At 45.6% G+C, this 18649-nt stretch overlaps 3 protein-coding genes across 3 annotated transcripts in view; 2 read left to right on the forward strand and 1 right to left on the reverse strand.

Annotated features, from left to right (window-relative positions):
- The first annotated feature begins 1019 nt into the window (after nt 1-1019).
- Nucleotides 1020-8218, forward strand: CACYBP (calcyclin binding protein). Its single transcript, XM_068951753.1, has 6 exons — nt 1020-1209; nt 2275-2470; nt 2937-3033; nt 3646-3745; nt 5506-5600; nt 7508-8218. Exons 1-6 carry the CDS (start codon nt 1189-1191, stop codon nt 7665-7667), a joined length of 669 nt encoding a protein of 222 aa, XP_068807854.1. The 5' UTR covers nt 1020-1188; the 3' UTR covers nt 7668-8218.
- An 862-nt stretch (nt 8219-9080) lies between these two features.
- MRPS14 (mitochondrial ribosomal protein S14) lies at nt 9081-11842 on the reverse strand. Its single transcript, XM_068951754.1, has 3 exons — nt 11746-11842; nt 11348-11506; nt 9081-9602 (listed from the first exon to the last, which is right to left on the reverse strand). Exons 1-3 carry the CDS (start codon nt 11788-11790, stop codon nt 9420-9422), a joined length of 387 nt encoding a protein of 128 aa, XP_068807855.1. The 5' UTR covers nt 11791-11842; the 3' UTR covers nt 9081-9419.
- Nucleotides 11843-14838: 2996 nt separating this feature from the next.
- TNN (tenascin N) overlaps nt 14839-18649 on the forward strand; it is a 32708-nt gene continuing 28897 nt past the window's right edge. Inside the window, exon 1 of the mRNA XM_068951755.1 lies at nt 14839-14974. The gene's annotated coding sequence lies outside the window, so the exon portion shown is untranslated. The remainder of the gene's footprint in view (nt 14975-18649) is intronic.

Raw genomic sequence — 18649 nt, forward strand, 5'->3', positions numbered from 1 at the left:
GTTCTAGGTTACTTTCTTTTCAGAGTACCTCATTGCCAAACATTGGCCTGAGTCGGGTAAGGCAAAGAGAGAGAGACGAGCTGCTGCTGTTGGCATCATGCTGGCATTGAGGTGACCTGCCTGTTGACGCTTTTATGTTTTATGCAAACAGCACTCTGGGGCTCGGTTTAACTGGCCTGATCCTTTTATGTGCCCACAGCTAACATAGCGCAGCTATAAAAGAGCGCACCGTTGCTCAAAAAAAAAGACAAACCAAAGAACAGTGTTTAATACAAAAGCTCACCAACGCCAATTAGAGCCCAGCAAGCACTTCAGGCAGGAGCTTGAAAGCTTTACTGGCACTTAAAGAGATTCTGGCACACCAGCACATGTGGCTGTTTTCCGTACATGAAAGACTTCCTTACCTAGCGCAGGGTTACAAAAAAGATTGCAATATTCAGAAAAAGCATATTTAGGCAGGCTGTTTACGGTCCTGTTTCCCAATTACACTAAACACAGACGGAAGGGAGGAATCCTGATGTCAAGACAGAGACTCGGCGAGGCCCTGCCCAGCCGGGCACACAACGCGTACGGGCAGCCCGCCGAAGGCGCACGGAGAAGCGCGGCCCGCCGGTTCAGCCCGCCACGAACTCTGCCCACCGGCCGCGGCCTCCAGCCTCCTCAGAGACCGCCCCGCCTCTCAGATCGCTGCCTCCCCGGCCCCCAGCCACCGCCAGGGTGGCTCTCCCAGCGCCGCAGCGCCAGGCGGCAGCGCCAGGCGGCAGCAGCAGCGGCAGGCGGAGCCCTGACCGCCCGCTTCCTGCCGTCAGGGCGGCGCGCCCTCAGCCGGTCGCTAACGGCCGCGTAACGGCCGCGCCAGCCCCGCCCCTCCCCCCACGCAACGGGGCGCACGCGCAGCCCCGCCCCGCCGCCTGACGCGTCGGCGTGTCACCATAGCAACGCCCGTCCGCCAGTGACAGGGGCCGACAGCGGCGCGCCCCTCTCCTTCCGCAGGCGGAAGGGGCGGGGTTGGCGAGGCCGCCTCGGTGGGGGGGGGGGGAGGGCGCGTGACGCCGTTTCCGGCGCGTGAGCGCGGGGCGGGGGGAGGGGACGCGGCGGCGCGAGGCCGGGAAGGTTCCAGAGGGGCCGGTGGGAGCCGGAGCCGCCGCCGCCGCCGCGGGGGCAGCAGCGCCGGGCACGCGCCGCGCCATGGCCGCCGCGCACGAGGAGGTGAGGGGCGGCGGGAGCGGGCGTCGCGCTGAGGGGCCGCGAGCGGCGTTGGGCGGCCCCGGGCCCGGGCCGGGGCTCAGCACAACTGTGCGGCTCCTTATTTACTTATTTATTTATTTAATTATTTAATTTTTTGGCGCTGCCCCTCTTTCCCGAAGCCTTGGGGGTGGGGGGGGGGGATGCGCGGAACCTCTTGTTTTTCTTTAGGTGTCTGCCAGGTGGGTTCCGGGCGCCTCTCTTTTGCGGTTGAGCTGCGATTGCGCCAACGTGCAATTAATTCGAGCGCTCTCAAGTTAAAGAAACGCGAGAAGTTTCAAACATGGAGGGAGAAAAAAAAAAAACACGTTTCTGTGCCGGTCTGGTTATTTATTGTAATATTCCTCTCTCCTGAGCAAAGCTAGTGTTTCAGAAATCCCTGAGGATCAGATGTTTATCACGTTGAGTATGTCTGCCCCTTCCTTGAATCGTACAATTCTACAATAAATCGGTCACTTAAAAAGGAAGCGCAACCTCTTGTCGTCTCCCCTCATTGAGAGTTTCAGTGCTTTTGATGCTATTGTTCTACATTTGTTAGATCTTAGAATAGAGAATCTTATTTTGAGGGGGAAAGTAGGTTAATGAGGTACAGTGAGATGTTGCTTTTGATTTATGTGGCTGCAAGGGCTCAGTGGCTGGTAATCTGGGGCATAAGAGACGTTTACCCCCATTTGACCTTTTTCTGAGTCTTCCGTCTGAATATTTGCTCAGTGCTATAGGTCTGAGATCGGGCAGTACGTTTTTAGCAAAATCCAAAACCTGTTGGTGTTCCAAACGTTAAACTTTTATTAATTTCCCCTTTTTTTTAACTGAACGAAGCTTGAAGATTGAAATTGAGCAGTTAAAACCTTAGTGGCCGTGGAGTAAGGGACAGATGGTTTCACGCTGAGGAGGGTATAAAGGGAAGTGTAACTTGGTTTGCTGAATCTGTGTCTGAAACTAATAGGAGTGAAAGAGCCCAGTGGTGTGAACCCTGAGTAGAAAGAGGGGTATCTAATATGCGTGCACGATCTTTTATTCTTAAATCAGTTACAGAAAGATTTGGAAGAGGTTAAAGAATTGCTTACGAAAACCACGAGGAAGCGACTTCGTGATGTCCTGATGACTGAAAAACACAAGCTAGAGATAGAACTCAAGAATCAGCCTCCACCAAAGCTGAAAGCAGATGCAGGAGAAGAAGAAAAGTCATCGCTGGGAGGGTATACAGTGAAAATAAACAACTATGGTAGGATTGCTCTTCTACACAAACGTTAGAGCTCAGGCTTCTGTTTTGAATAGAATGCAGGGTGGTATTAAGTGTGAGTCTTAGTTGCCATTTAGCGTTACAGAGAAACATTCTCAGATGTTTATACCACACCACAGACCCCCCCCAAAAAGCTACTTACTTACAGGCTTACTGCTCTGTCCCAGCCACAGTTCTGTTTGTCTGATAGCTTTTCTTTACTGGAGGAACACGTTAATGATCCCCGATGCACCTACTAGTATTTTTCTATTGCCTAGTGCTTAGCAAGAACGAAAGACTGAGCTTTGGCTTCTCTGCTCGCCATGTAGGTAAAAGGAGAAGGAATTGCTTAAGGTACTTGTCACGTGGAAAGTATAAGAAAAAGTGGGTCAAGGAAACGGCAGGAAAACCAGGCATCTACTTCTGACTTTTCTGAGGAAAGCTAGAACTTTATCTTTCTCACTTGCAGGTTGGGATCAGTCAGATAAGTTTATTAAGATTTACATCTCTCTAAGTGGAGTCCAGAAGCTCCCAGCTGAGAATGTGCAGGTGAATTTCACAGAGAGGTGAGTTCATATTTTTGCCCCATGCCAAGAAGGAGAGCGTGGGTGTAGAGCATTATCTGAAATGCAGGAATGTGTTGTGTTGAATTTTGCTCTGGGTTGCTGTGTCGTGTTTTTTTTATTTTTTTAACTTTAATTTTATTAAAAGTATCAGCTTATTAATTAATTGCTTATTAAAGTATTAACTTTTAATAGTACTTGAGTACATACACTTACATATAGCTCTCCTTAGTGGGTGTCAGAGTATTTTAATTTTACAAATGCTCCTTATGCCTCATCATGCTTGATAGCATATGTTACGTTAGACCTATTTTTTGATGGTGGTAGAACTGAAATGTGGATTAAATGAACCTCCCTCCTTTCCAGGGTCATAGGAGCTCAGTCAGGTAGATGTTAGAATGCTAAAGATCTTGATTTGTTGTGAACTCTGCATAAGTCCTTTTAAGTGCTCAGTATTAAATCCAATAGAAGATTTGAAAGCCTGTTGGCTTGCTTTCCCAAGAAACGTGCCTGCTTAATGGTTTTCAGACGTTGTGTTTGATGACAGGGCTGAATAGTCTTACACTGCTTGGAATTTTTGTTTGTGCCTTTCCTCCCCTCACCTTCTGGCTCTAGGTCATTTGATCTGCTAGTGAAGAATCTGAATGGGAAGAACTACACCATGACCTTCAACAACCTTCTGAAACCCATCTCTGTGGAAGGCAGCTCTAGAAAGGTCAGTCAGCATACCTCTTCTCTTGTAGGTACTTTGTAAAGAATCTGAATATCTCTGTATTCGTAGCTTGACTCCAGTTCAACAGATTGAGCATTAACCTGCAGTCCCTCCCTTCTGTCTGTAAAGTCTCTTCAGTGTAAACGTGACTCTCATTAATCTGTAGTTGTAATAATTGTAGAATTATTTTCTGGAATCCTTGGGCTTCTGTTTCAAAAGATCGCGGCCAGATACTGAAGCGTTGTTGATAGCTCTCGAACAGGATTTCAGAAATTGGTGACAATTAAGCAGAAAATTCCGCTAAACATCTGTTTTCACCCTTGTGCTTTTCAACATCGTCAACAAATTCTTTGCAGTTGCAAGAGCTAGAGGCTTGACTGCAGTTTCAAAGTATGGGAAGTTTAAATAGACATGATGCCATAGCTTGTCTATGGTCCAAAGCAATAGCTGAAACCTCCTTTGTCTTCACTGGGGTGTGTTGCTCCAGAAGTAAAGACTAGGAACATCTTATTGCTGACGATTGCAATTTGTAAATAGTGTCTTTACTGCTTTTAGAACCTTTCCATGTCTAGGGATGTGTCAAATATTTTGTGCGCTTGTAAGCATTTGCTACTTCCGCTAGGTAACATCTGATGTAAAGAAATGATGGTTCAATTCCAAATTTTGCTGTGCCCTGAAAAGTAGGACAGTGTAAATAAAACAACTGAGATAAACAAGGGCGATGCTCTGGTAGCTGTTAGCAGAATATGAAAGCAAACAGTGGGCATATACTTATTGAATTACGCTGAAGCTCCAGCTGAATCTTGGCTGCTGTGGCGTGCAGGAAAATTTAGGTCAGGGTTGCAGTCAAACAGGCTTTGCTTGTAATTTGCAAACACATCGCAAAGGTTAAGCAGTGCTCTCAAGCTATTTTCTTATCCCCGAAGGAATAAATTGGGAGGGTCCCCACCTGAACTTAGTGGGTATTCTTACAGAACTCTACACCATTTGTCTTCTGGATAGCAGAAGTGAAGGTGGCAGTGCAGCTCAGACTTAGAAGTGGGTTGGAGGATTGCAGCTGGAAGAACAGAGCTTAAGGGTGTGAGTTGACACACACTAGTAATATTTAATGCTGTTTTTTTTTTGAAATCGTGAATTCATAAATTCTATGTGAGCAAAATGTGCAGTAATGGACTTGGAAGGTACGGTTCAGAATGCTGTGTTATCAGTGCTAGCAGTACTGCCAGTGTTAAGCTACGCAACAGGTACTGGAGATCACAATAAAAATGTCCCAAGCAGATCAGTGCTTTTGCCTGATAGTTTAAGGTGCACATCTCTCTTACTTTGCCAGATTTCTACTAGCATATAAAATTTCTCTCCTTTGTAATACACTTTTTATTGGGCCTTAAAGCTGATGGTTTTCTGGTCCTTTTGAAAGGTAAATATAGCCGCCATTTAGAGGCAGTCCTAGATGGTTTTAGCATCCCAAGAATCACTGAATGGTCTGTTTCTGCAGTGCTGTATGTTCTTCTATTTTAACACAGACTAGTATTAGACATAATTGCGCCATTTAAATTATCCACGGTGAGGTTAATACTTGATACCCTGAAGCTGAGTACGTATTAACTTCTGTATACTGCATAAATCAATAGCTGAGATAAATGTTTCACGGAGTGGTGAGTGCAGAAAGAGATTTATATAAAAGCTAAACTCATTCATTGTGGTTGTGACTAGCATCCTTCTATGGAGTAGTCTGAATTCACATCTTGATGTTCTCTGCACAGATAAAGACAGACACGGTCCTTGTGATGTGTAGGAAGAAGCGGGAGGAAAAATGGGACTGTCTCACTCAAGTGGAAAAAGAAAGCAAAGAGAAAGAGTAAGTGCCTTTTTCCCCCTCCTTCATCTCACCTGCCGTTTCTTGTTTTACTGAAATTGTATTAGGACTGCCAAGAGAGCAGATGTGTACTCTGTGTGTGCAATTTAACCATAAGAATTGCTTGGCTCGGAGACAGGCCTTTAAGAATTGTTAGGCTGGGATTCTTTTGGTACTAATGTGACTGGAAGCAGAAGAAATACACTTCAAGCTGCTAAACTTGCCAGTCTTCTACTGTGTTATTGCTAATGAAGGCTGCATCATAGGAAATAACATAGATAGGACCCTGCACTCGGAGTGTTACAGTTAATTAATCGGTTAAGGATTCATTTATATCTTCCAGGTGCATTCCTTGCCAGCAGTGCTCTAATCAGGTTTACTTTTCTTAGGCTAGGTGTGTGCATGTATACCTTCTGTAGAAATGCATACGTTTTTCCTGCTGCTATGCTGGTTGAAGTAATTACTGTTTGGTCACATCTGTGTGTGAAGTACTCGCACAAAAGTCGCAGCATCCTTTCGGCAAAAATAGGTGTTTGGTGATTTTTGGATCGTTAGATAAACTGTCAGGCTGTTTTAGATCTCCCCGCTTAAAGTGGTAGAGAGCAATCGTACAAGCCGCATAGAGACTGGCTATGAAAAGGTGGTAAATGACAGTAGGAAGCAGCGAACATACCTGGTAACAGGAGTTTGCATCCAGAAGAGAATGTGTACACCTACACTGAAGCCTGGAAAAACTCACTTTTCTATGGCTCCGTCCTGCAACTTTCTCAAGAGGAAAAGAGAAGCAGCCTACCAACAGGTATTTATTTTGCATATGCTTGTAGGATGATTTGCCAAAACCGATCAATCCTACATAACCAGAGCTGAATCTAGAGCAAAACTACCTTCTCCTCTCAAACCCTGTCTTTGGAGATTAGGAGAAAGTGACTTGACTACTAACGTATGTTGCTGGAAGGATTGGGGTTATTTGGTTAAACCTGTATCTTGTGCAAAGAAGTACTCTGCACTGCCTAGCTCAGTCATAGTTAATAGTGCATCCTCATGCAAAATGTTGAGGATTTACAGTATGGCAGATTGGAGTCAATTCAGAAATACATCTTCCAGATTCGGGGTGCTCAGCTCTTGGAGACTGACTGTTAGCTCCATACTTGGAGAACTTGCTCCCTCTGGTGATCTGTTCAGAGATCTGCATGCTTTTCAGGTAGCCTTCAGCTACGCTAGTAGCACTTAGGAGAATCAGAAAACGGGATACAGAGGCAATTTTGACAAAAAGGGCAATATACAGCATTCTGGTAACGTGGAACATGTTTTACCCAGATGCTTATGATGTGATTATCCACCACGTGGGTGATGTGGCGTTTGTCAGGTGGCTTTGCAAGCTGAGAAAATGACTTTGAAAAGCAAGTTGTTAAAATCAGTGACTTGACCTGTAGAGATCATCTAAAAAAATGTGGAGCAGAAAATGTCTTTTGGGTTGCAAATATTCTGATATGGTCACTTCAAGAGGCTCAGAGTGTGGTCAGTTTTTTTTTGTTCTTAAACTCACATAACAGCAGAGACAGAGGCTGGCACTCTCTAGATCGGTTATATCCAGCTTCTGCTTCCTAAGATTAATCTTGGGTAGTGTTGCAAGGATCATGTGTACCGCAAAATGCTTCCTTTCTCCCTCGATGGGACAGCTGCCAATACATTACTCTTCATAGACTTGCATTTAGACTAAACGTACCCTTTAGGTTTTTCCCCTACTTGGAAGCCGAGTCAGGTGTGACTAAAGATTTCCATAGTCTAAAGACCTTACCAAAACAAAATTCTTACTGTTACCAGGGTATTTCTAAACGAATCCTAGTGTTTAAATTTTTGCAGAGAATTGTTAGATATGCTAGGCCTGCTCATGTTCATCTGTCTTGCAGGAAGGCTGCCTACGACACCTCAGACCCCAGTGAAGGGCTTATGAACCTTTTGAAAAAGATGTATGCAGAAGGGGATGATGAAATGAAGCGCACCATCAACAAGGCTTGGGTTGAAAGCAGAGAAAAACAGTCCAAAGGGGACATACCCATGGATATTTGAAAGCACTCTAAGGGCCGCCTTAATACCGATCTTCCACGTGAGACTTCCTGTGCTGCAAAAATCATTGTTTACACAACCTTCTTCCAAGCAAAGACAGTCATTTTCCATTTCAGGTTGGAGAAAATATTTAAATAAAATAGCCTATAAAGCATTTCCTTCAGTCAAGTGGTTCACCGTTTCCTGAAGAGTGGAACATAGGTATATCCTCACCCCCTCCTTCAAAAAAACATGTAAGATGAGTAGAGACTTTTGTGAAACTGAGAAAGAATATAAAAGAAAAGGAATCCTAAACTGCGAAGGGCCAAGGCCCCTTTGTTGCAAGTGACAGCTGTCCCCATCTAGGGCTAATGGATTATGTCAGTCTACAGGGGCATGTGTTTTATTATGTGTGGGATAGCACGTTGAACTGTAAGGTAAGACATGTAACAAAGGGAGGAGAAATGCTGAAGAAAGCAGAACTGCTATCTCGGGACAGCGCACTTGCTAGCTGAGCAGAAAGAAACGTTATGGTCTTTATGCTGTGGTATTAAAACTTATTACTCGGAAATGAATTAGTGACTGTTTAACCCCTTATGGCTTTTGAAAATGAAAACACTCTTGAACCCCTGTGCTAACTGTGACCTCCTTGGGGTGTCTTTGAGGTGGTGGCAGTCACAGGAGAGCACCGAGCTGCTGATACGGGATACTGAGTTCTCCCTGGCTCTAGCAGTATATAAGGAAAAGAGATGTGCTCCGTTAAAACCCTTGAAAATTTGATAGGAGATAAGGTAATAGGGTAAGAAGTATGCTGAGGTAACTTATACTCCATAATTTGACTGATTTGGGGGTGGCGGGTTACTGTCAAATTGCTGCCTCTGCAGCTCCCGTCTGACAGTTTTACTTGGCCTGTTTGTTGCAGCCTCTGAACCCTACTGGTGGGCACAGAGTAGCTGTTTCCCCTTGAGTGCCCTGCATCGAGGGATAGCACAGGGCAAACAAGCTTAGGCAGCAGGCTTCTTTTTGGTTTCCTTCCTCCCTGTTTCTTTATCACTTCTCTCCCAAGAACAGATTTATTTGATGTTATAGCTGCTGAATTAGGCAAGCCATTACTCTCCTCTTGTGGCCTGGACTAGGACACGTTTGCTACCTCGTTCCTAAAACGATGGACAAAGGTATGCGCTACAAGCAGGAGGGGAATATTAGCACACTTCTAAGAGGTTCTTTATCCACTCTTTGCCGGCTTGTTAATACTGACATGTTTGCATTGCATAAGTTTGCACTGCAAGAGTACCTAAACTTGAGGCCATATCTTACTTTCCATTCATGCTCATCCTTGTTCATAGTAGAATATTTTTTTTTGCCCACGTGTGCAATTTTATTTATGCTTTTATCCAAATCACCATGGTGAACTTAACTGTGTTGTGCCAAACAAGCTGCTTGAATGAGCCTGGTGCTGTATGTCTTTATTTTTAATGTTGTCCTTATTACAAACCTCAGCTTAGCTCTGCAACAATCAGGTGGTGATTGTCTCAAAATAAACCTGCCTCTAACACAGACTGGCTTAGTGCAGTTATGCTTTTTCCCATCAGTTAGCTGTTACCAATCACAATCCAGTAAGTGAATTTTATGAGCGAGCATGGCTTCTCTTCCTCCCCGTTATTCGTTTTATGCTTATACTGGACTCCTAGACAGGACAGCCATGCTCTAATTACTTGAGCACACAAACTGAGCCCATTGGGGGGTTTTGCCTTGAACATAGGTCCGTGTGATGTTCTACCACATAGCTCTCTGTATCCCAGACATTTGAGCATGGTCAGCAAAATGGCGGAAAACAATTCTGCTAAGCCTCCAACGCCGCTTCACCCCTCGAGGCCGGGATGTCAAGACACACCTATTTCGGATCCTCACAGGGCAGCTGTCCCGGGGCAAGGCAGCAATCTCTTTATCAGCCACTTCCTAAAACAGAAGATCACAGCATAGAGTTTAAGTATGTTCCCCAGGATTTTGAGGGGGTGCATTTCCAGACCTCAAAACCTAGCTGTAGAACAGATGTTACCACAAGCTTCCCTTACTATGCGAGTATCCTTCGCTGTTTGATAAGGAAGGTGTTCATGCCTTCCTCACTTCATCCCTTCTTTTTGGGCATCCCCACAGCGGATGCGAAACGCTCTACTTGGACACCCAAAATTTGACCTTACTACGCATGGAACAATCGTAGGCCAATAACTGTTCGTTCAAATCTGCTTGGCTTTGCCTGTGTTGCAGGGTGGGCTAGCCCTTTCCGATGAGCTGAACTTAGTTCCGTGTTAATTCCCTGTTAACTATCTTCCCAGGTAATATGGTTTGATGCCAGTAAAAGGGATTGTATATAGCTCCCTTCGGAAGGAGCTATACGGAGTGGAGAACAAGACAAAATATCTCTCATCTAATGAGAAGGCTTAAGAATAGCATCCCTATATACATGTTTTCAGGAAACACCAGGTAGCAGCAATTGGAATTTCAGAAGAGTAAGCTCACCGAGAGCAAAGAAAATGCAGACTTAAGGAAGACACTTGAGTTTAGGTAAGTGTCCTGAACAGCTGCAGTCTTAATATGCTCTACTCTAAAGGAGGGAAGGCCTCTAAAGATCCTGAGTTCAGTCCCATTAGGAAGTCACAGAAAGACAGCTGGAGGTAAAAGTAAGGTCTGATGCTGTATTACACAAACTCCCGTTATGCTGCATGAAAAAGCGCTGAACAATCGTGTTTCAACACTTCCAATGAATTTTAAACAAAAGTGCTGGAAAGCAATAACGTAAGGGTATCTTTGAAAGGCGTTCTCACCTTCAGAGAATACCAGATCAAGACAGCCCCCACGTGACTTTCAACTAACAAGGTCAGTAGGACTAGTTGTCTTAAGACCATATTTCAATTATTGTTTTTGTGCTGTTACACATCTTATTTCTGTATATACCTGCATATATAGCCTATCTAGTAGAGCCACACAGTTGCAGAACTTTTTTTAGCCTGTATGACTGCTCAGATTTTATTAGGAAAGCAGCCTATGCTGTCAGGAAAGATCTGTAGCCTAAGTATCCTTTAACACTTTAAATTCGGTGTCCAAACAAGATTTTATAGGGGAGGAAAAAGTTATTTTCCTTGCGGCTTTTCCTTCGTTCGAACTGCTGCAACTCTGACTTGAAAAGTTGACAAAAACAGCTGAGGAATAGCCGAAGAAGTAGCGGCAATGCCTTTTTTCCCATTAAGGACATCCAGCACAATTTATTTCCCAAGTGAATGGTAAAGTCGGGGTGTAAAAGCAGATTCATACTGTCTCTCTCCCTGGATGCTGAAGGGTGAAAGGATCTCCCCACAACCAGGCATGGTCAGTCCTAATACACTCAGGAATATTAGGAGAATACTCCTGACACTGGCAACTGTTCCTGACGCTTACTGAGGAAGGCTGAGAGCAGGGCAGCGAACGTGAGCTCCAACTCCCGCATCTGATACAGCTCTGACGCGCCTGTAGCTCAGGCGAGAAGTTAAATATTTCAAATTTGAGTTAAGCGGTTGTGGCAGCATCGGGCTTCCAGGTTCTTAAATAAATACGAGCGGGGGGAGGAGGAAAAAAAAAAATAAAAATCTTTCAGCCTGTTCAGGAAACGGTACGAGTGGCGCTAAACCCCAGGCACCCTGAGGGCGAGCGGCCCCGCTCCGCCTCACCTGCAGCTCCCGGGGCAGGACGGTGTTCTTGCGGATGGCGTTGATGCGCAGCCGCTCGTCCGCGTACTCGTAGGCCAGCCGCCGCCTCTTCACGTCCCGCAGCATCCTCCAGTCCACGAAGTAGCCCCGCGCCTGCCTCCCGCCTGCTGAAGGCAGAATCTAAGTTTTAAAAAAAAAAAAATACAAGGTGAAGTTTTTTGTTTTTTTTTTTTAAATCCCACCCCGGCCGGCCGCAGGTGCCGTTCGCCGCCTCCCAGCCCCAACCCCTGCCCCCAGGCTCGCCCGCTCTCCCGCCGCTTCGCCCTACTGCCCCGCCGGCGCTGCTCTCGCCTAAGAAACGCAGCCGCTCCCGCAGCGCCGGGCCCGGGGAGGGAGAGGTTTATCCGCTAGGGTCTGACCTGCCGGGCGGCCCGCAGCGCCCAGCCCAGCGCGGCCGCCGCCATCTTCTCGCAGCGCGCCGCCGCCAACGGCCCGAGGGGGCGGGGCCGCCGCCGCCATGTCGGGCCGGGCCGGGCGCGGCCATGTCGGGGCCAGGGGTGGCGCGGGGTGGAAGCTGCCTGGAGCCGGCGCTGCCCTGCGCTGAAAAGCCTGCCAGACCCGTGGCACTGTGTATCACCAGGCTGCGTGGCTCTGCAGGCATTTCGGGGGTGGGGGGAAAGGGAGAAAGGTAAAAAAGTGAATTTTCAAGCTTAAAAAGGGAATTGGAGGCTCCAGGTGGCGAGGGTGCTATTAGCCAGTGCCAGAGCCGAGCCTTGAGGTCAGTGCCGTGCTTGCGGCCCACAGGCCGGTGCGTGTGCTCGGGCCTGAGCGGCGGCGAGGCGGTGCCGCCCTCTCCGGAGCCCCCCGAGACGCCCTTCGCTACCGCCCTGCGCCTCCTTGAAGCCCCTTGTACGCGTGGCGGCGGTGGTAAAACACCACCGTCAAGCCTGGCAAGAACCCCTTCCTCCCGCGCAGCTGTGGGAGAGAAGATCGGAAAAGACCAGACAGAAAAATGCTGTTTTATTTTTTAGGACTTTCCCCAGCAACGGGGAAGGCGAGCGATTGGCGAGGGAGGACTGGGCTCGCCGAGCTGCGCCCCACTGCGAGCCCGTGTACGGGTGGACAGCGCGTCCCGCGCGCCTGTGCCCCGCTCTGTGCCCTGCCCTGCCGGGCTCTGACCGGTGGCGTCGGCTGCTCTCTAGGGCCTTCCTTTTATGGTGAAACTTCATTGCTAGCACTTTTGCGGGTGGGGGGGAAAAAAAAAAGACCGCTCCAAACCGCTGTGGGAGGGCTGCGTCCCAGCGCTGATGTCAGTCGGTAATGCCTCCTTCACCGGAGTGAACTGGCAGCTTCCGCAGAAACCTCAGGCTCCGTTTTTGAGCCGACCACAAGGATCAGAGGTTGGAAGAGGAAAATTTGCAAAAATGACAGGGGAAAAAGTTCCATCAGGAAAATATGATGAGGTAGCCTTGAAGGATACACTGCGTTACGGGGTCATTTTTCACACAACCGCATCTATGCCACGTGCCAGTCGTTGCCGGAAGGTCTGTCTGAACATAAGGAAAAACTTTTTTATTCTGGGGATAACAGCACTGGAAGAGGTTGCCCGGAGAGGTTGTGGAGTCTCCATCCTTGGAGAGGTTGGAAAGCCGTCTGGACCCAGTCCTGGGCAGCCTGCTCGAGCTGACCCTACTTGAGCAGGGGGGTTGGACTAGATGATCTCCAGCGGTCCAGTCCAACCGCAACCGTTCTGTGATTCTGGGCTACTAGGTTTTATCTGTCAGTGGCCTTCCTTAATGTTCTTTTTCCTAAGTGTTTCGTCATCTGCTTGCCCAACTCCTAGGTTTATTCCTAGATTTTACAGCATCAGTGTTTTGTGTTTTTTCCGGTTCATGAATTTTGCTGAAGTACCAGCGTTTTGCAGACATAATTGAACAGTCATAACCCTGAACAGTGAAAAATGTCTGGGAAATGTTGCTTCGTTTATTCTTCTCAACCGCTGTGTTGTTTCATGAGAGCAACTGTCCTGTTTTACTGAGTGGGACTTTACTTAGGCAGTGTTTAAAATAACTGTGTCCTGGTTTCAGGTAGAACATCCATTAGGTTTTCAATATTAAATTCATCGTTTTGGTTAAATTTGCGATTCGTTTCAGCTTATTGGGCACAGCAGAAAAGTCATGCCTTTGAGAAGGGATTCTCTCACAGTCTGTAATGCTGCTTGTTGTCTGTGTGCCAGGCATTTTCCTTAGATGCGTGGTGCATCACAGTTGAGTCATGGTTCCTTTCAGTATATAGTTGCCATCTGGAAAAAGTACCTGACTAGCACAGTCAAATTTTATTATTCACACCATAGTCGGCAGCAGCAGGTTGCACAGTTACTTACCACTTAGATGGATGGTGCAGGTGATGGTGATCAGTGAAGAGGCCAGTTTTGGAGCTGATAAGTAGTTAATTCTCCACAGCCTGCTCTGTTTCTGCCCTTCTTGCTAATTCAAGGTCCTGACCGCTTTGAGGGTTTTTGTCTTGTGATTTTTTTTTTTTTTGCCGTTATGAACTGAACCAAAACTGCTACCTCCTGTTATGCTAGGCATTAAAGTAGTGAAAATGGATAGCTATTTTTGCTTCTTGCTGCTCTAGTTGGGTCTGATGAGCCATTGAGAGGTGAGATGCTTGGGGCTTGTCTCATATCCCATTTATTTGCATCATTTTCTTATGTAGAGAAGCCAGAAGGCTGCAGCAGAGCTGCTCTTGCATCTGTGTGAGGTCCTGGCTACAGGGAGAAACTCCAATAGCAGAAAACATTTAGCCTGCAAAACCCTTGGGCCACGGACCTTTTGTAAGTGTCTAGTCTTCAAGACTGAGGCTGTTTGTGACTGTGCTTCCTAGTGCCATGGTGCGTTTCTGCTGCATGAGTAGCTTGGGAGAAGGCTTCTGGTGTTCGCAGGGAGAGAACTTCAAGCTTTGTTCCGTGATGTTATTGTCTATAACTTGCTACTTCTGCAGCTTTGCAGCTGGTAAAAACATTCTGTAGAACATCAACAGAACAAATAAAGCAAGGAGCCGTATGTGGTCAAAGGGAACGTGTACATTAGACTGTGCATTCATTTATTCAGTGTTTTGTTCTACTTTTTGCCTTGGTTTCTGTGTGTTTGCTTAGATGATCTGGATGAGAAAGGAAAAGGTGAATGTGGGAAGGTGACCTATTTCCTGAGCTAGAGCTTTAGCCCTCTCTTGCTTAATAGCATCCCCCTGTGCAATTTGCATGTTCCTAGCTATGGAGATGGCAGAGAGTGTGTGTGTTTTGCCTTGCAGCACTGTCCTTCCTATTTTGTAAAAGGATTGCCTGGTGAGTGCGTCCTCAGATAGTAAATGTCAAATTATAATGCTTCCCCCCAACCCCCCAGTCAAAACTATGCAGTGACAGGCATTCCCAAATCTCTTGTAAATGTGGATGAATTAAAAACATCTTGGGCAACAGAGCTCCTAGAAGGAATCTCCTTTTCCTTTTTCAGAGTTCAGCCGAGGAGGGGATGTTTTAACCATGAGTTCGCGTGTACCAGGTTCACCTGAAGACATCTGCGGTGTTTGCAGCTCAGTGCGATAAGCATGCTGTATTTCAGCTCATCCCGCTTCCAGCAACTGAGAATGGTAAAGGCAAGTGATGCGTGTTAATGGCCCTTTGCCCGTTAAAATCTTCAGCTCCCTTAAGACAGCTTCTGGTTACACTAAAGCAAAAGTCAGCGTCTGTAAAAGCTGAAAGTTGGACTCGATGCATATCTTAACAGTGCCGAGAACTCATAACTTGCTTTTTTGGGGTTTTTTGTGGGGGGTTGTTTTTTTGTTTGTTTTTGTGTTGTGCCAGGTAAGTGCGGTGTTTGGTTCAACTACTGGTGATTGTAAAAGGTTTTTTACTTTTGCTTTCTCTGACTATACCTGAATTTTGGATAATTAATACTCTGAAAGTGCTTGCCGCAATATGTCGGTCTCAGCAAAAATTCTGAGCTCTTTGCTGCCACATTTACAGAGTTGGAAAGACTTTCTGGCTTTTGACCAGAAGTCAAGCACCAAATGAATGGGAAATGGTTCTTTATACTGGTCTGAGAGGCCAAGACTCAGTGAGGGATTTCTCCCAAACCCGCTTTTTCCCTGGGAGGGAAACACCCAGAGGCCTCTACTGGTTTCTTTCATACTTAAAGTCATAGCAGGGAGAGGTGATGTTTGCAGCTGGACTGGGAAGAGGAGAGGACTTGATGACCTTTCACTTTGCTTGAGTTGTCTTTTGAGTGGCAGTTGAAGCAGCAGGGCTCTGAACCAGACCGCTCAAAGCTCTTGAAAGGTAAGAGGAGTATTTTTAATTCTTTTGAGATTCTTCTTGTTCTGAATGAAAAGCTCATCCAGTCTTTCTTTGACTTCTGTAGTATGTGTTTGCTAAAGCTTTGAAAGCTTTACACAAGCACCAATCGTTCTGTGCTATGGGAATGTATTATTATTGCAAAATGTGTAGCATACGGTGTTGTATTTAATGTCGCTTCAGTTGGAAGGGATTAAGCTTTCTCAGGATGTCTCCTCTGAAGAATCAAGCATCTAGGATGAAACCACTATCTGCTCAAGTAAACAGGAGTTTTGCCGCTGGGTTTGATGGAGCTAGGATCTAACCTGCAAATTAGTTATTTTAGAATGCTTGTTCCTGATAACTTCTATTTTAGGCTCTGATTTTTGTGTGACATTGGTTATTTTAAAAGCCTTTTCTGTTGTCATGAGCTCATGCTGGAATTTGATCACATTTACATATTATAATTGCAATAAATGCTTGTAATTTCTCGGTCAAGAGCTCTTTCTATGACTCTCAGTGCATCTTCTCACAAACTGAGTGACTGAAGCCAGTAGAAGTTCTTTACCATGGAACATGAAATATATTACTAATTTCATAATAAAGCTACCTTAATGATTATACTACTAATAACACAAATGACTTTCAGTATCAGTAGATAAATAAATTGGTCAAATATAGATATTACAAAACTTGTGAGCAGGTGTTCTGTACACAGGCAACAGCGAAGGCTGCCTTTAGGAAAGACTGGCTTAATAGAACTGGAAACCAGTGGTTTGACAGAAGAGAGCTAGGTAATTTACTACAAAATGCGTATTTATAATTAACAAACACACGTGAAAATGCTAGCAAGGATTTCTGCTTTTTCTAATGAGTGTATTGGATTTAGGAAGCAATCTCTCATTCACTTGCGAATAGTCAGTACAGCTTGCTTACCGGACTTTGTAGAAGCATTAACATGAAAGAAAGGGTAAATCAGTAAGGATGAATCTAGAGGCACAGCTTTTGTTTGGCTGATTTTTTTAATTCCATTTTTCTATTCATTATTTCAAAATCAATCCAAACTTCTTTAGTGTTAGGTAAGGTTCAGTCAGTGGGGGTGGGAGGGAAGGCCCTTGCAAAAGAAACAATCTAACAGTCTTGCTAAATTGATGGTTAAAAACTGCATTATTTTGGAAGCAGAATGCTGGCTAGCTGATATTGCAATTACAGCAAATGAATTCTTGGGAAACCCCCAGATGTATTTTGTACACCATCAATACTAGAGTTAGATTTAAACACACATACACATATTGCAGGAGAAAGGGAATCCCATGCGCAGCTTTCCAAAGCAAATGGCATTAGGAACAACAGTATAGTCTCAATACAGATACTAAAGACACATAGTCCAATCAGTTAAGTACAGCTTTTGGAAAGTCTGTAACGTTTGTAGCTAGTTTCAGCGGAATGACTCACTGATAAATGTATGTAAGTAGAAGAAAGAGGCGGGAAGGTTGGCTGGCCTGCTCAGCACCTGAATAGATGTATCATCATTTTGTGCGCGTCTCTTGACCCTCAGTTTGTTTTTTGCAGACTGCCGATAAAAATAGTAGCCCCTAGGAATGAGTTCCGCTCTTCAGCGTTACTGACTTCTGTCACTCTTTACTGCTAAAAGCAATGCTGCAGTGTTGCCAGACATAAGGAGCCTGACTGCACTCCCTGTTAACTATGGGATGAGTTGGTTCATCAGTATCTGTGCTGCTACATTGACTTCTGTAGCTAAGAACATGACTTTGCCATGTGCCTTTGCAGATGCCTTTGTTTCTCTCTACAAGTTGCTACGGCACGCTTGCCTGTTCCCACACTGTTGATCTCCATGCTTAAAACAGCGTGTCAATCTGCAGCTAACATCTGTGTGATGGATGTAAGGTGCAATAGTCATCATGTAAGCGCATGATGAATATTCACCAGTGCTAATGCTTGTATCTCCTGAATCTAAACGCTGCTTTTGTAGGATTGGTCAGACGGGTGGGTCTCCTCCTCACTTTCTCACGAGCTAACTAAGAAATAGTTGTTTGGCTAACAGCAGCAATTCTGTGAACTTGCTAAGGACTTTCTGGCATGTTTTGGAACATGTGTTTCTCCTCTTGTCTTCCTCAAGAAGCCTCCTTTGACTTTAGCATGGTGTGCTCAAAAATGCTTTGCTCAAAAATGCTTTGCTCAAAAACAGCACAGTATCCTATCCCTTTGTATTGGGAAAGCTCAGGTCTTGGTCCGTGGCTCCTTTCACCGCACCTTCCTTTCTTCTGGCTATTTATCTTCAACTTTAATTTGTGTTGCTTCTAGTGTTGCTCTGTGTAACTCTCACTGCCTGGATACGTACATATTCTACTCTGCTGACAGCCTAGGTCTGCTGATCCCGTTGTATTGGTTTAATTTCTCCATGATGGTCATCCTTTTGGGCGAAGCATCCACCTCTAACATGGTGCTAGTTAGCTCCCCCTTTGCTCTCTTAATGTTTGATCTTCTAATTCTCTCTCTCTCCCCTTTCTTGCAACGCTGGAGCTGTCTTTGACTTGCATTTCTTTTCTCTGACTGTAAGCCCCCTTTTCTCTCCTCAGTCTCATTTGCATATGACCCTGCTAGTAGCCATGTCTGTGTCTTTATCCGCTCTTGCCTTGGTTGAAGCAGCTTCCCATCACACTCTGGCTCCCTAGGTGCTGGTAGCTGTTGCCCAGAAGACCATACTGCAGGGGTTTGTACCCCAAGATCCTCAAACACTGACCTTGAGAATGTAAAAAGACTAATAAAATTAGGTCATTAGAGAGCTAGGTCATTAGATCATCAGAATTAGATCAGGGAAGTCTTCCCATGAAAGTCCTGTGGGTTCTCTGCAGTTTGGAATGTCCTGTGCTTTCCTCTGTGAAGCTTGAAAAGTTGTAAGCAGGGCTTCTCCCATCGCTTATTTTCTGTAATCTAATAGATCTGACTGTTAGGAATTTTGTTCCTAAATT

Source organism: Struthio camelus, chromosome 8, assembly GCF_040807025.1.
Source record: "Struthio camelus isolate bStrCam1 chromosome 8, bStrCam1.hap1, whole genome shotgun sequence".
Taxonomy (NCBI): Eukaryota; Metazoa; Chordata; class Aves; order Struthioniformes; family Struthionidae; genus Struthio; species Struthio camelus.

Excerpts from the sequence above, each read along its gene's own strand:
- CACYBP (XM_068951753.1), top strand. The coding sequence starts at position 1,189 with ATGGCCGCCGCGCACGAGGAG. Across the intron at positions 3,034-3,645 it reads CAGGTGAATTTCACAGAGAG|GTCATTTGATCTGCTAGTGA; the intron begins GTGAGTTCATAT and ends TTCTGGCTCTAG. Across the intron at positions 5,601-7,507 it reads AAAGAAAGCAAAGAGAAAGA|GAAGGCTGCCTACGACACCT; the intron begins GTAAGTGCCTTT and ends TCTGTCTTGCAG.
- MRPS14 (XM_068951754.1), bottom strand. The coding sequence starts at position 11,790 with ATGGCGGCGGCCGCGCTGGGCTGGGCGCTGCGGGCCGCCCGGCAG. Across the intron at positions 11,507-11,745 it reads CGCTGCGGGCCGCCCGGCAG|ATTCTGCCTTCAGCAGGCGG; the intron begins GTCAGACCCTAG and ends TTTAAAACTTAG. Across the intron at positions 9,603-11,347 it reads TCCTGCCCCGGGAGCTGCAG|GAAGTGGCTGATAAAGAGAT; the intron begins GTGAGGCGGAGC and ends CTTCTGTTTTAG.